Source organism: Ostrinia furnacalis, unplaced genomic scaffold, assembly GCF_004193835.3.
Source record: "Ostrinia furnacalis isolate ACB-3 unplaced genomic scaffold, ASM419383v2 OfSCF0802, whole genome shotgun sequence".
Taxonomy (NCBI): domain Eukaryota; kingdom Metazoa; phylum Arthropoda; class Insecta; order Lepidoptera; family Crambidae; genus Ostrinia; species Ostrinia furnacalis.
Genome location: NW_021131041.1, coordinates 215,887 through 229,809, shown reverse-complemented (window position 1 = coordinate 229,809; position 13,923 = coordinate 215,887). Strand labels below are relative to the sequence as shown.

The 13,923-nt window shown below is 37.3% G+C and overlaps 1 protein-coding gene across 1 annotated transcript; it reads right to left on the bottom strand.

Annotated features, from left to right (window-relative positions):
• Positions 1 to 4,677: 4,677 nt before the first annotated feature.
• LOC114350171 (GATOR complex protein NPRL2-like) lies at positions 4,678 to 10,362 on the bottom strand. The gene is made up of 5 exons (XM_028300847.1): positions 10,354 to 10,362; positions 9,727 to 9,948; positions 8,159 to 8,243; positions 6,914 to 7,083; positions 4,678 to 5,989 (listed from the first exon to the last, which is right to left on the bottom strand). Exons 1-5 carry the CDS (start codon positions 10,360 to 10,362, stop codon positions 5,807 to 5,809), a joined length of 669 nt encoding a protein of 222 aa, XP_028156648.1. The 3' UTR covers positions 4,678 to 5,806.
• Between the last annotated feature and the right edge of the window lie 3,561 nt (positions 10,363 to 13,923).

The window sequence follows — 13,923 nt, the reverse complement described above, 5'->3', positions numbered from 1 at the left end:
GCGTGTATTATACAGACAGTACTGTAAGTTAGTACATAGTAATATAGTGACGTTATGGTATACAAGATGGCCGGAAAACGTGACATCCATAGCTAATATTTTTTTTATTGTTAAGGACTTTTTGAATCGCCCCCAACTAATATTTTTTTCAAGTAAGAATGCAGTTAAAACTAAAATAGAAAGACACGGGACATTTATGACTGAGTTTAGTAAAAAGTTTAGGAGACTTACAAATAATTGAAGAACATAAAGAGCTGATTGAAATAGCCCATAATATAGAAATTAAAATAACTGCTTTGAACGTCACTTATCCGCCGCCTTGTATATACGAGAAATAATCATTTTCGAGAAAACTGTAAATCGAACCGAAATCAATTTATTTTGTAATATTGATACTGACTGCTGGGCAGCGCTTATTTCGTAATCATGTATATTAAAACTGTTAATCTATAATGTACATAGATTCGTTTCTATGAGAAACTAAAAATAAGATAATTTCAGTTATAAAGTCAGTCCCCATATTTTTGATCGGTATTTTTCACTTACTTAATTTTTTGTAAAAAATTCCATAATTGCTTTAGAAATCTTTTCCTTTTACGAAATAAGCGTGACCAGTTTATTATTTAAGCGAATAATGATGATCACGCATCGATGTTTATTATAATAAATAAATAATGTACCACGATCAAAATATAAGAGTAATAGAGCATGTTGATAATTAAGCAAATTTTATTGATTCTTCGTAATAATAATAGTAAATGGACGCGTCTTTGCGTGATCGCCATTGAAAATAAATAGGATTATTTATTTTTTACAATCATACGGTAACTATAGTATTATATTTATAAAGCGTTCTACTTTTATACACATGCCGTGCCAAAATCGCAATGTTTGATTAATGACCGAAATAGGAACAGTATAGAAGCCTGGAATAAGTTTTTGAAGTTATACACGACCAATACAAAACATTACCTACTCATTTATATATTTCTGACAAAATTGGTAACCCTGCTGTGAAGTGGGCGTGTCTAGGGCATATCGTATGCTAATGGGTGGGGCTAAAGTTGGTAATTTAAAAAAGTTTTCAGTAACGGACTCCTTTATTTATTTCATGAATAACTGGCGAGGATTTTTATAGACTTGGAATGTATTTTGGGCTTTTAAAATCTTTTTCACTCATGCACAGGGGTGGAGGACAAATAAGGAAAATCTTGGAAACGTATTTCGTTAATTTGACTTTCCTTCGGCTTATTCCGTTTATCCACTACAACAAGAAACCCTTTCTTTCTCAAGAAAAACCGAGAGTTCTTGCAAAATCTATACAAAACAAAAAAAACTTTTTTTCGCCTGGTCATCATCATAGAGACACAAGTCGGGTTTTCTGTCATAATTATTCGTTCACACGATGGCATATCAAGCTAAATACAGTGAAATCTTATGCAACTGTAATAAGAACTATATTGCGACAAAAATATGTAGTCTTAACGTGCTTTCGACTTTACATTATCAACTTGAGCCCCACCGTAGATACGCTCATACATTGAGGCTTCTGAAATAATTTTGATTATTGTATTACGTTTCAAGGACAAAAGCTGGAAGTTGCCTCGGGCAATCAAATCAAAGATGACCAAGTTATCGGAATATTGAGCAGCTGTATTTCGTCTCTAACGCTAGTCAAGTGTTTTGTTACCTATATAACTGTTTATGTATTTTGTAACTTATATCATGTTATGTAAGAATGTATTAAAAACAACTACTGTCTTTGAAACCTGAATTTTGTTGTTTTATTTTATGCGTGAGTAGCACTGAAAATTGCATTTATTTCGCTGGTTCAGGGATTCTGATTTGAAAGGACATATTGTGCAGCGCCCCTAGCGGCTACTTTTAAGAAATAAAATCTTCACAAGATATTTTTGACGTAACTCGCTAGCGAGCACACTTAACGTAAACTTTTAGTATGTACCTACACAGGGGGCGTAGTGTGAGTTTACTTCAAAGCATTCGTTAACGACTGCGTAAAGAGTGACATTAAATGTATGACGGATTGTACAGCGCCCCTAGCGGGATCTTTCAATAAATAATATCTTCAATTTTTTTTAACGCATTCGATATCGAATGCCTTTGATGTAAACTCACACTACGCCCTCAGTCCTCGCGACACAGAGACAGGTAATCTAAGCTTTACCAACCTTAAAATTGACTTGCCACGGACGGAAGCCAACTTGCAGACGCACAGCGCTGCCAGAGTATATTTTGCTGGGGTAATGCACACTCCTCGGAGTTGATGCTGACGATGATGAAGGCACGCGGAGCACGGCTACACGCGCGAACAAAAGACACAAGACACGGTCTTTCGAAGGAGTGAACGTCACTCGTAGACTTCGCTGAGCGTGCGCGACAAGCGGGTGTGCGCAATGAGCGTCGCCGGGCTACTGAGGCTTGCTCCGACCGTTGAACGATGGTAGGAAATAAAGTTGGCGAAGCAAATGTGCGAGTACCCGCCATTATTTTCAATGACTTTTAGTAATAAAAGTTACATTGAATTGCATCATTTAAAGTGAATTTTGGGAAGGTATGTTGAATTAAAAAACAACAGCATTATCATTTCAATATGTACTTTTATAAGTCCCTTATACATGAAATAACATTGATAATATTATAACGTCCATAAAATTATTACATGTATCAAAATTTTAACAAAAATGAGTCTCGTTGATGAAATTATTATTAATGAATACAATATGGTGAAGAAATAATCTCTTATGAAAATTATTTATACACCGCATTTTGTGCGTTTTTATTATGTACTAACAAAGAAGTGTCAAGAAATTACACACATCTTTGAAATGGTAAACTGATATTTTGCAAAATTGTACTTCTGAACATTTTGCTTTTTTTTGTAATATTTCGTTAGTTATTGTTATCATAATATTATGTATGAAGGATTAATATATTAAGACATTCATATTTATGTATTGCGAAAAGTAGATGTGTATTATTTCTTGACTAATTTTACAGTTGACTGGAAGACAAAATGATTGCAAGAGTAAAATATAATCCTTAGAAATAAAATATCTCCTGACTAGTAACTGATACAACTAAAATAGACTTTACAACAGCATTATAAGTTCCTAACTACAAAATTAACATTCAAATAATTATAAAGTTTAACTAACATAAAGAATATAAACAAAACACGACTAGATTGAACTAGAAGTGATAATCATATAAAAAATAAGCTTTCTGCTCTCGAATTGATTTTTCCAAAATATAATGTGTGTTCACCATGGACTATGCCCGGACTCATACAGATGCGCAAGTACATGTTTTATGGTAATAGGGTTGTGAACATTCCCTTAGCATTGCATGGGTTTTGGCCAACCCTATTCCCTTGCAATACGAACTAAGTTGAACAAATCAAATCGCATTCGAGAGTAGAAGGCTTGAGGTGTACAGTCAGCTGCATATGTGTACTTTTGACGGATGTTGAACTTTATTACAATTAATGGATAAAGGTGCAACATCCATGTAGATACGCACTGTGCATCTGACTGTACCAAGTTTTGCTTAAACAAAAGAATATAAACTGTTGGACACATAATAGACACCTTACATTTAAAATATAAACTAAACAATGTTCTCGTGGCTTCATTCTTTCGGTGGGACCTATCAGTTACATATTAGTTTCATAAAAAAATCCTTTAGCACCTTTTCGGACATTTATATACAACAGTAATTCAGTATTTATCGATTATAAAAATATTTTACGACTAACAAAAAGACGATTGAGCAGAATTTGAACGTATCAGGTTACCGAGGTGAACGATAAAAGCATAGGACCTCAAAAAGTAAAATAATTCCATTTTTCATTTGTTTCAATAGAGGTAGTGTACATTAAATCTGTCAAAAATCAATTGTAGTTAATATTGGTTCCTGATACACGGTTTCCAATGGAAGCTTCGACGTTATAATGGTGCGTCCAGACTGGGCGAATTTGCTCGCGCGGCACGCTGGTCATCCTGCTCACTCTGCTCTTGAGTGAGTAGGATGTTGATTGTTGAGTTTGCCGCGCGAGCAAATTCGCCCAGTCTGGACGCACCATAAGACTATCCTATGCTTTTTTCGTTCGCCTGTAATAGAAATAGTTATAAAAAAGTTTAAAAACTATGGTACGAAATTACATGATTACATCTTTTCCCAAGTTGACAATATTATTAGCAAAATATGAAAATTTCTAGCTTACTACACGATATAAATAATGGTGCTGGAGTAGCTATAAGTAACTATATTGGCGATACCTTTCTGTACCTCTAGCGTGAACAACTTTCGTCTTCGAATCGTTTGCGTATTCGACAAAATTAGATACTCAACCTTCTAATTAAACGATAACGTGTCAATTTTGATTCTCAAAGTAAGTTTCGTGAAACCATTTCTCATAATAAGTCCACTTTACAACACGTTCACAACGGCGCTGTTGTAGTCTTCGTACTAAATCTTTTGTTGGCGATTCGAATACGCAAACGATTCGAACTTGAAAGTTTTTTGTACTAGCCGTACTGTGTGCTTACCATGAGTTTACGTTACGTGTGCTCGCTAGCGACTGCGTAAAAAAATGACATTAATTGTATGACATATTGTGCAGCGCCCCTAGCGGCTACTTTCAAGAAACAAAATCTCCATAGAGTTTTTGACGTTTTCGCTAGCGAGCACACCTAACGTAAACTCATGGTAGGTACACTGTATAGATAAGTGTTGATTTCTAGAATTCCCAATGTCAAAAAGAATAGAATTCTTTATTCTTCAAAAATAGTTCTTTGTAATGTCTTGGAGGGTTATTTGCGCTCACTAGTTGGCGCCACTAGCGTGCCAGAAACTTACTCAACAGTGGCGCCAACTGATGACCTCAAATACATTTCAGTTTTCCCATGATTTACTGCTGAGACTATGAATTTATGTTAGTTATTCATATTCACAAAATGTTTGTGAATAAATCATTCCTAAAAATGTTAAAATGTTTGTACTGAAAATTTCGTTTCTTCAAATTAACCATACAAAACACCTAAATCGGAATCTTAGTCTAAACTTATATAAAAACTGGCCTTTTTATGTACATTGGTTAAATTTAGGCCAGGCAATAGCAGAAACCTTTGGAAGGTGTTCGGCACCTTTACTTAACATTATAAATGCTTTTTACAAACGTTATATTGGCCAGAGATCGTTTTATAGATCAAAATACAGCTTTAGCTGATACAATTTACATAATATAAAACTTACACCTATGTTCACAAACTCACAACATTGCTTGGTTAGTATACAATAACAATATTACAAATTTAAATACGCATAAAGCTCTGATTTACCATTAATCAACATTTATTTACAATTAGTTTTATATGTAGGCCACATAGAAATTAACAAATCAATGTACAAGTCACTTTCAATATTAACAAAATGTGACCCAGTCAAAATAGTACAAAAATATGTTTTGATAGAATCATATGAAAAATAGTTTGATTGAATTTAAAATTTTACCAATCAATGGACAGATAATGCTCGAGTTTTGGGGCCACGTTTTGTTATTGTTTAGTAATAAAATAATTCAACGTAACCATTGCCATGATAGTACAAGTCAATTGATGACGTTGGCATCCCATTCCGAGCTGCCCCAATAGTAAACATAGCATATTATATACATTATAATATTATATATAATATTATTATTTGTATTTGATACTTAACTAACGTCATACGGTATTTTACTGATTAGAATCCTACATCCTAAACTCACCACTGATGTAACATGACGTCACTTGACGACAAATACCACATTGGCGTCTCTCTCTAGCTGATCGTCCAGCTGGGCAGCTGACAAACCAGCCTGGCAGCATAATTCGTCCACGCATACAAGCCCGTTGTAAGTGCGAACAGGAGACGTGCTGTGCTCACTGGATATTGATACTGACTCGTCGTTGTTTAGAGTGATCGGGTACTGGAAGGAGAGAGAATATTTAGAAGTAAAATTAGGTGAAAAGTAGGAAAGTTTTTGGACATTTATAGCAAATAAATGATGATTCTGATTCTGACAAAGGAAAGGAAAGGACAAAATGAATATTCTTATCAGAAATTAGGAGATCCGTAGGAGAACCAAATTAACCTGCATACCCCGCTCCCCGCAGAATTGCCAAACTTAAATGCCAGTGGGAGAGGCACATACTCGTTAGATAAATAATGGTTGGTGAGACAGCAAAAGTTCTCGAGTAGCGATCACGGACCGAAAGATGTAATGTAGGCAGGCCTCGCACTCGGTGGACTGACGGTTCAGTGAAGGTCGCGGGAAGCAGCTGGATGCGGACAACTCAAGACCGGTCATTGTGGAAATTCTTGGTATAATCCAGTAGACGTCCTTTGGTTGAAACAACATAATATTATGTATCACTTTAGGAATCATTGTATCAATTCCTAAAGTGGTCCAGGTGTCTCCCCAGGAGTCCAGGGATACAATGGGGCCTATTTTGATAAGGAATGGAGGATCATAAGTTGCAAGTGGAGAGTCCACCGGAATCAGTTTAAAAGTGGTGTAACACCTTACTGTGACCACTGTAGCATCTGTGTATCACCAGTTGGGCCGCTGTGTCGTATGTGTTTTATATCGGTGTCTATGAGCGTTACTTTACTCTATCAGAAGGTTTACTGAATGAAAGTCCGAAGGTCACTAGATACATTGATCTCACAATAGGCAATAAAATTACAATAGTGGCTTGGTAGCGGGCTTACTCTATGCGATGAAGGGAACGACTGGCGAGCGCCACAGAATGCGACTCACATGAAATACAAAATTGCACACTCAACGAAATACAATGTGTCACAATGGTTTACAAAAGAAGAGTTTGGAAACTTCTGGAATATAACGTACCTTGTAGACCCGTCTGATGAGGCCCTCGAGCACTCCGAACAGCACCAGTTTCCGCTCGTTGATATGGAGTTCCTGGGGGCGCAGTCTCCGGCACAGGTCTCGGACTGTGCTGCCATATGTCATGCCAGCATACATGCGGAATATATCGCTGACCTTGGGCAGTTGTCGCGCTGGAAACAAAAAAAATTGGACATTTAACGGGGCGCCATCCATTCCAGGGTAAACTTCCAGTCATTGTATGTATACTTAAGGTCATATCGTTAAGTTATTAGACAGATCTTTATTGAACCAAAAATAGCATTTCTATTACAACAAACTAAGAGATTGCGACTGATGGAAGTTGCAATTTGCATTTGAAGTTAATATGTGCCGCGACCGCACCGCACCGTGTGGCTGCTCCCTAACAGTTTAAATTTCGAAATCGCTGCAAACTTCAAAATAACACCGCACCGGAACGAAGCAATTTTCTGTCACATTTTTGTAAATTGTCTAGAGGGGCTCATCTCTGATCGCAAGACATTGATGAATCTATCTTTTCGAGTAATTTTGCGTTGTCAATATTAAGAAAAAAGCTCATAAAACTTTTCAAGTACCTAAGTTACTGGAGACTTAAGCTTTTTTCATCATTTTGTTGGCGAATTTTCACCCAAATGTTTGGAAACTTGGGCAGTAAGCGAAGTTTTTTCGCAATTAAAGTAATTGGAGATGAAACACCAGACAGAATTCTTAAGAGATTATTATCCTTAAGTTTACTCATGAAACTCCGCGTAAAGTCAAAACAGCAAGTTTCAAGGTTTCCAGAACTTTTAATGACCGGAATGAATACCTGAGTTTTCAATTAATTAAAAAGTTTCAACACCTCTTTGGTTAAATTAATATTTCAAGTTTCATTAACTTGTAGCTCTGAGAAAACGGAACGTGGCGCCCAACGTGGTAATTGTAAATTCTTGTGATTTTAATGTAATATTAGGTACTTGTAACACGTTACGTAGATTAAAATCTCTGTTCACAAAGAAGGAGACTACGTTAAGTCAGTGCCTAAGGTATTTGAGCGGCACGGAAGGGTGTTTCTGAGACTTCAAACGTCAGCGAGGTTTCAGATGTGCTTCAGATTTGTATTTATCACGTCATAATATGTCAATGTCACCCCTCCCGTGCCGCTTGTATATCCCAGGCAATGTTACGCGCTAGATCCATTAAATTAAAGGTGCTCATTTGGTAACTATTCGATGTTTATTGCAATACCTGATCTCGCACAGAACTCGACGCACTGCCTCTGCAGTCCCGCGCATCGGGTGAGCTGCCTCAGCTTTGGCGTTGCGCTGTAAACCTGTAACATTAAATCTACATTACAGTTATTATATAAGATAGGTACTAGCTTTCTGCCCGCGGCTTCGCCCGCGTGGATTTTTGTCTGTCACAGAAAAACTTTATCGCGCGCGTCCCTCTTTCAAAAACCGGGATAAAAACTATCCTATGTCCTTTCCCGGGACTCAATCTATCTCTATGCCAAATTTCATCAAAATCGGTTCAGTGGTTTAGGCGTGAAAGCAAGACAGACAGACAGACAGAGTTACTTTCGCATTTATAATATTAGTATAGACTAGCGACCTGCTCCGACTTCGCACGGGTGCCAAGTGTACATATAAACCTTACTCTTGAATCACTCTATTTTAAAAAAACCGCATCAAAATCCATTGCGTAGTTTTAAAGATCTAAGCATACATAGGGACAGACAGCGGAAAGCGACTTTGTTTTATACTATGTAGTAATTGGCAAAATCTAATCAAAATAACCTCATAAAGTTAGCAGGATTCAGAAAGGCGCTGGATGCAGGCCGCTACCAACCGGCCATTGTGGAAATCATTGGAGGAGGCCTATATTCAGCAGTGGACGTCCTATGGCAGAAATGATGATGATGAATCAAAATAACAACATTTTCGGGGTCGTCGAATATTAATTAGTTCTCCTGAGTGTTGTGGTCTCTCTCGTAGACTCGTTTTCTCCATTTTATTATGCCATTTGAATTTTATTTTTGAACTTTTACGGCTGACCGCAATCAGGAGCCAACGAAATGGTTTCCGGTGCCGTCCCGCGTTATGATTAATTAACTCTTTCTTGTAGAATATGAATAATACTTCAAAAACGAAGTTTTTAAAGAAGTTGCCAGTTCGTCATGAAATTGTACTGATGGGAGTTCTTCCTACTGTTTTGAACAATACAAACTTGATCGCATATAAACTTGGCGCAGATCAAAAAAGATCGAGGCTGATCTTCATGATTCTTCAGGACAGCTGCCATAGCCAAAGTAACATTTACGACGCTCCGTAAGGCGATGGCGTAATTGAATTTTGTCATGAATATTTTTTTCTATAAAGCAGTATCTCTTTAAGAGTAGGCGCACACCGTTGATTTTTAGTTGGCCGATAGTTGTGCCCGATTTTAAATTGTATGAAGAATCGGCCAAATCGAATCGGCGTAGTGTGCGCACTCCCATACATGCCCATACTGATCAACTGCCCGACTAAACTATCGGCCGACGAAAAATCAACGGTGTGCGCCTACTCTAAGATAGACAACAGGGTGACGACACTGCTAGTACCCTAAAACTGACAACTTACCGCACAGTACTGGAAGATGGGTACGAGGGTGACTACGCCGTAGTAGACCAGGTTCTGCACGCAGGCGCGGACCAGGCTGATCTCCACGTCTGTCAGCGCCGCGATCTTGACACGAGCTTACTGTTCAGCCTACTGGTAGAAAACACGACAGTGACGACGCCGTGTACCTACCCTAACTACAAGACAACTTACCGCACAGTACTGGAAGATGGGCACGAGGGTGACCACGCCATAGTAGACCAGGTTCTGCACGCAGGCGCGGACCAGGCTGATCTCCACGTCTGTCAGCGCCGCGATCTTGGAGACGTGGTTGAACCCGTCAATGTAGGGCAGGATCTGAAGCAAGAGAGAACGGTCTTTTAAGACATTGCTGTAATACACCAGTAGCTGTACCCGGCATCCGTTGCAATGGAACTAAAAGAATCTAAGATATGAGCTAGATACTCTTACGGGCGTCCCCAGAATATCCTACCAAAGTTTTAAAACTTTTGCGTTCCATTTCAATTAAAATAGAGAGACACGGGTCATTTTTAAATGAGTTACATACTTATTTAAGAGTACTCACTCACTCTATAAAAATGTCGTCACAAGCAGACTCTATAAAATGTCGTGTTGAGACCCATGTTTCTCTATTTTAACTCTACCAAAGTGTTAAACAATCTGATCAATGGTTTAACACAGAGGACAACCATACGAATAGTTTAGATCAACAGTGAATTTGAATGAATTGATCCCTGAATTAACTTACAATGGACTGTCCAACATACAAAATCTCACTTTTCAAATGTGTATTATCATTTGCACTGAATAAATAAATACGATTACCATTTCTCTTGCCTAACAGTACCTAAACAGCTAATAAATATTCCGTGTTGAGTCAGGTAAAAGCCATTTAACAATGTGTGGAAATACAACAAATTAACGACGCATTCTGAAAATAAAAGGTCTGTTTTACATAACCAAAACGCTAATAGTCCATTAATTTTGCCGACTTGTGTATTGTGTCCAGAGAATGTGAGTAAATTCTCATGTACAATGAGGTATTGTACTGTATCTTTTTTATTATGTCGGCCGCTCCAAATTTCAATTGGGACTTGATATTTGATATTACATTTGGTTAGATTAATATTTACTTAAATAAACCTACATATTATAATACTGAGAACTAGTCTTGAGGATACGAACGACATTCTCAAATTATGAGACACAAACAAAGGGTCTCTTGGGACCCCTTCTTCAAACACACCCAGACGCTGAATTATAATAGAACCTGCCTTATTTATTTCTCCACTACGATAATAATATCTCAAAATTAAGAACCTCACATCATTTATAGCATTATAAGATGCCAGGTTGTTAACTGTAAAGTACGCGCTAGCTAGAACTAGGATGGGTCTCCTGGGGTCGGCCTATCCGGCACCAGAAGATTATAGGTCCCTCTCACCCAAGCACTTGATTCTATAGGTTTTTTGAGGTAAAGGGAAGCACAAAAGACCCAATGGGTCGACGTGCACTGCGCTCATGCGCGGCCCTAAATAAGATAAGATAAGATACTGTAATGTGTCCTTATCCAAGAAAATGACTTTCAAAAACAATCAGACCCTGTGTAGAAAAGCCTTTGCCTATAACCCTTGAGTTTCACCTAAATCCAATTTCTATCACTGGCATGTACGAATGTATACGTCCAATTTCACCACAGTTATTTCAAAGGTTCAAACGTAGGGCTGACCAAGACCCTTAATCACGGTCCATTTGTCCCGTACGGGGTCGGAATCTCGACCGCGACATTAATGTTCACGTGACACTAGCAATTACTATTTGGGTCCCAATCAGTGTGGAACGGACGTTCGATTACAGTGTCATGGTGTTGTTTCGACATCTGACCCGTAATCAATGTAATTACATAATAGACTAGCTTTCCGCCCGCGGCTTCGCGCGCGTGGGCCCCTGAACCCTATGTTTTTCCAAAATAAAATTTAGCCTATGTTACTTGTGGATAATGTAGCTTTCGAATGATGAAAGAATTTTTAAAAACGGTCCAGTACTTTTTGAGCCTATTCATTACAACCAAACAAACAAACAAACAAAGTTTTCCTCTTTATAATATTAGTGTAGATAAGTAATTACAGACGAATGGTGATACCATTTTAAGACAATAAGTGTGCATGAGCAATTGAGCACATGCATGAGGCATAAACGACCGTATTTTTAAATTTTTCACAGTTCCCAGAGAATACCTAGACGGTTCACTGGTAAAGAATACCAAATGGCATTAAGTTTGCCTTTTGTACAGTCAGCGTCAAATAGTTCGTGACACCCAAAGTAGCTAAAAAGTTCGCGAATAATTGGAATAAGGTTGTGTTGTATACTTTTTGGCCACTAGGTGTCACGAAGTATTAGACGGTGACTGTACCCTGTTCAATGTAAAGTTTCAATAAGTAATAAATTTAATTGAAAAAATAAGACAAAAAGTGATGAAAATATACCTATTTTCATCACTTTTTGTCTTATTTTGTACCCAAAACGGGCATAATTATTCACGTATTAATGACAGTTAGATCACTATCGGTTCAACTTAACGTAGAACGACTAGTTAAACGGTACGACCATTAAAGATTTCTAATGCTAAAGACTCTAGTATAATCATGGAGCATTAAACTAATTGAAAGGTTGCGTTCAAACAACTATTTAAGCTGATTTCGAGTAAAGTTCCTAACTATACCTAAGTAAGTAATACCTAAGTTAAATATAAATACAGAAGCAACTTCATTAGCTAATGGAAGACTAAGTACGAAATAAATATGGGATACTAAAGAGGCTTTTCTAAATATAGCGAAAAGGGCTTAGGATTTTAAGGATCGTCCCTTTTCGTTTCGTTCTTGCTCGTTAAATGTTTTTGTGAATCACTACCACTTCGTATTGATAAAAAATGATTAAAATCTATATTCAACATTTATTGAAAACACAGCCGTACATAAGGTACTTCTTTTCTTCGACCTTTCACACACCCTTTCAAACTGTCTCAAAAAGTTCGAGTGAGGACTCAAGCCCTATTTTGTGTCTCAAGTAAAGGGCCACGTCTTTGGTGAAACCAAGCTTATCTCATCAAGCATCTATCATGTATTTATAATCTTATAATTCGTTATTTGTATCTTATTAATCCTTCAAGGCCCGCGAATCTAGACACAATAGATAATTCAATTGTTATGACATTAATGAATGCCGTCTGGGACTCAAGCGGTTAATTTACTTGAATATCATACTTCTTGAGACTGGTTAACATAATTAATATTATGCAATTTTCACAAGCCATAATGAAAAAACATAACCCTCCAGAGGGCAGTCGGGTAAAACAACTCATGATGCGTAGCTTCCGACTTCGCTTTCATCGGTACACCGGGTCGAACTGCTCTGATTGAAACGTTAATGGCAAAAGAAATCCGATCCAACCGGTGCACGCAATTATCGTTGAATGAATTAAAAACAAAGCTACGCGTCGAGTGCGCGGGCGCAAGCAACAGACATAGTAAAAAAGAATAGATCATTCCTACTTCTTACACTAATATTTTCATATTGTAGGGGAGAGTGGGGGAATTGCGGACGCTGAAGGGAAATAACGCACAACATTCGTACTATTAGTAATAATCAGATTTTCTTTATTAATTATTAATCTTTAGTTAAACATCTACAAAAACAGTTATACTTATTAAACGAGATCAATCAACAAATGGAATATTTTTAGCAAAAACAAAACCTTGTCTGTCCGTAATTACCCGCAGCGCTCGGGGTAAATTCGGACTAACGCTGGGTTAATTACGGACAGGTCCACATCACAGACAAAAACCACAAGTAAAGCCTTTAGAAGAACTTCCTGCAGTGCAGTTCTCATGTGCCCACTTGTTACACTTTAAACACCTAATCCAGTCTTCGGCGGGTGGATGAACGTAGTACTTTTCCTGACAATAAATGCAAAAGTAATCAACATTTCCTTCATTTTCAAAATAATTTAGATTTCTTACACCCTTTGATCCTTTTAGCTTATTAGATGTAGTTTTATTTTGTTTTTCTTGGGCTTTTCTTTTCTTGTCTAATTTCTTTTGTTCCTTTTCTTCTAGATTCTTTTTTTCTGGTGTGCTGGTAAAAATGATGGAATGCTTTTTGTTTACTGCCCGTTTGTACCAGTTATTGGTAAATTTTTAAATAGTTTATCGAATTAGGGGTAATTGCAGACGTCCGTATTTACCCCGCAAGGCTTGTCCGCAATTAACCCAATTGGGTATTTTTAAATCAAAGAGATAAATTTGTAGGTTATGAAAACATTCCATAAAAAGAAACATTGGCGATTCAAACTTCATTGACAAAGCTATCAATAGATAATATAACTTTTTA

Excerpts from the sequence above, each read along its gene's own strand:
- LOC114350171 (XM_028300847.1), bottom strand. Across the intron at positions 8,244-9,726 it reads CCATCTTCCAGTACTGTGCG|GTTTACAGCGCAACGCCAAA; the intron begins GTAAGTTGTCTT and ends TTAATGTTACAG. Across the intron at positions 5,990-6,913 it reads TCATCAGACGGGTCTACAAG|TACCCGATCACTCTAAACAA; the intron begins GTACGTTATATT and ends CTCTCCTTCCAG.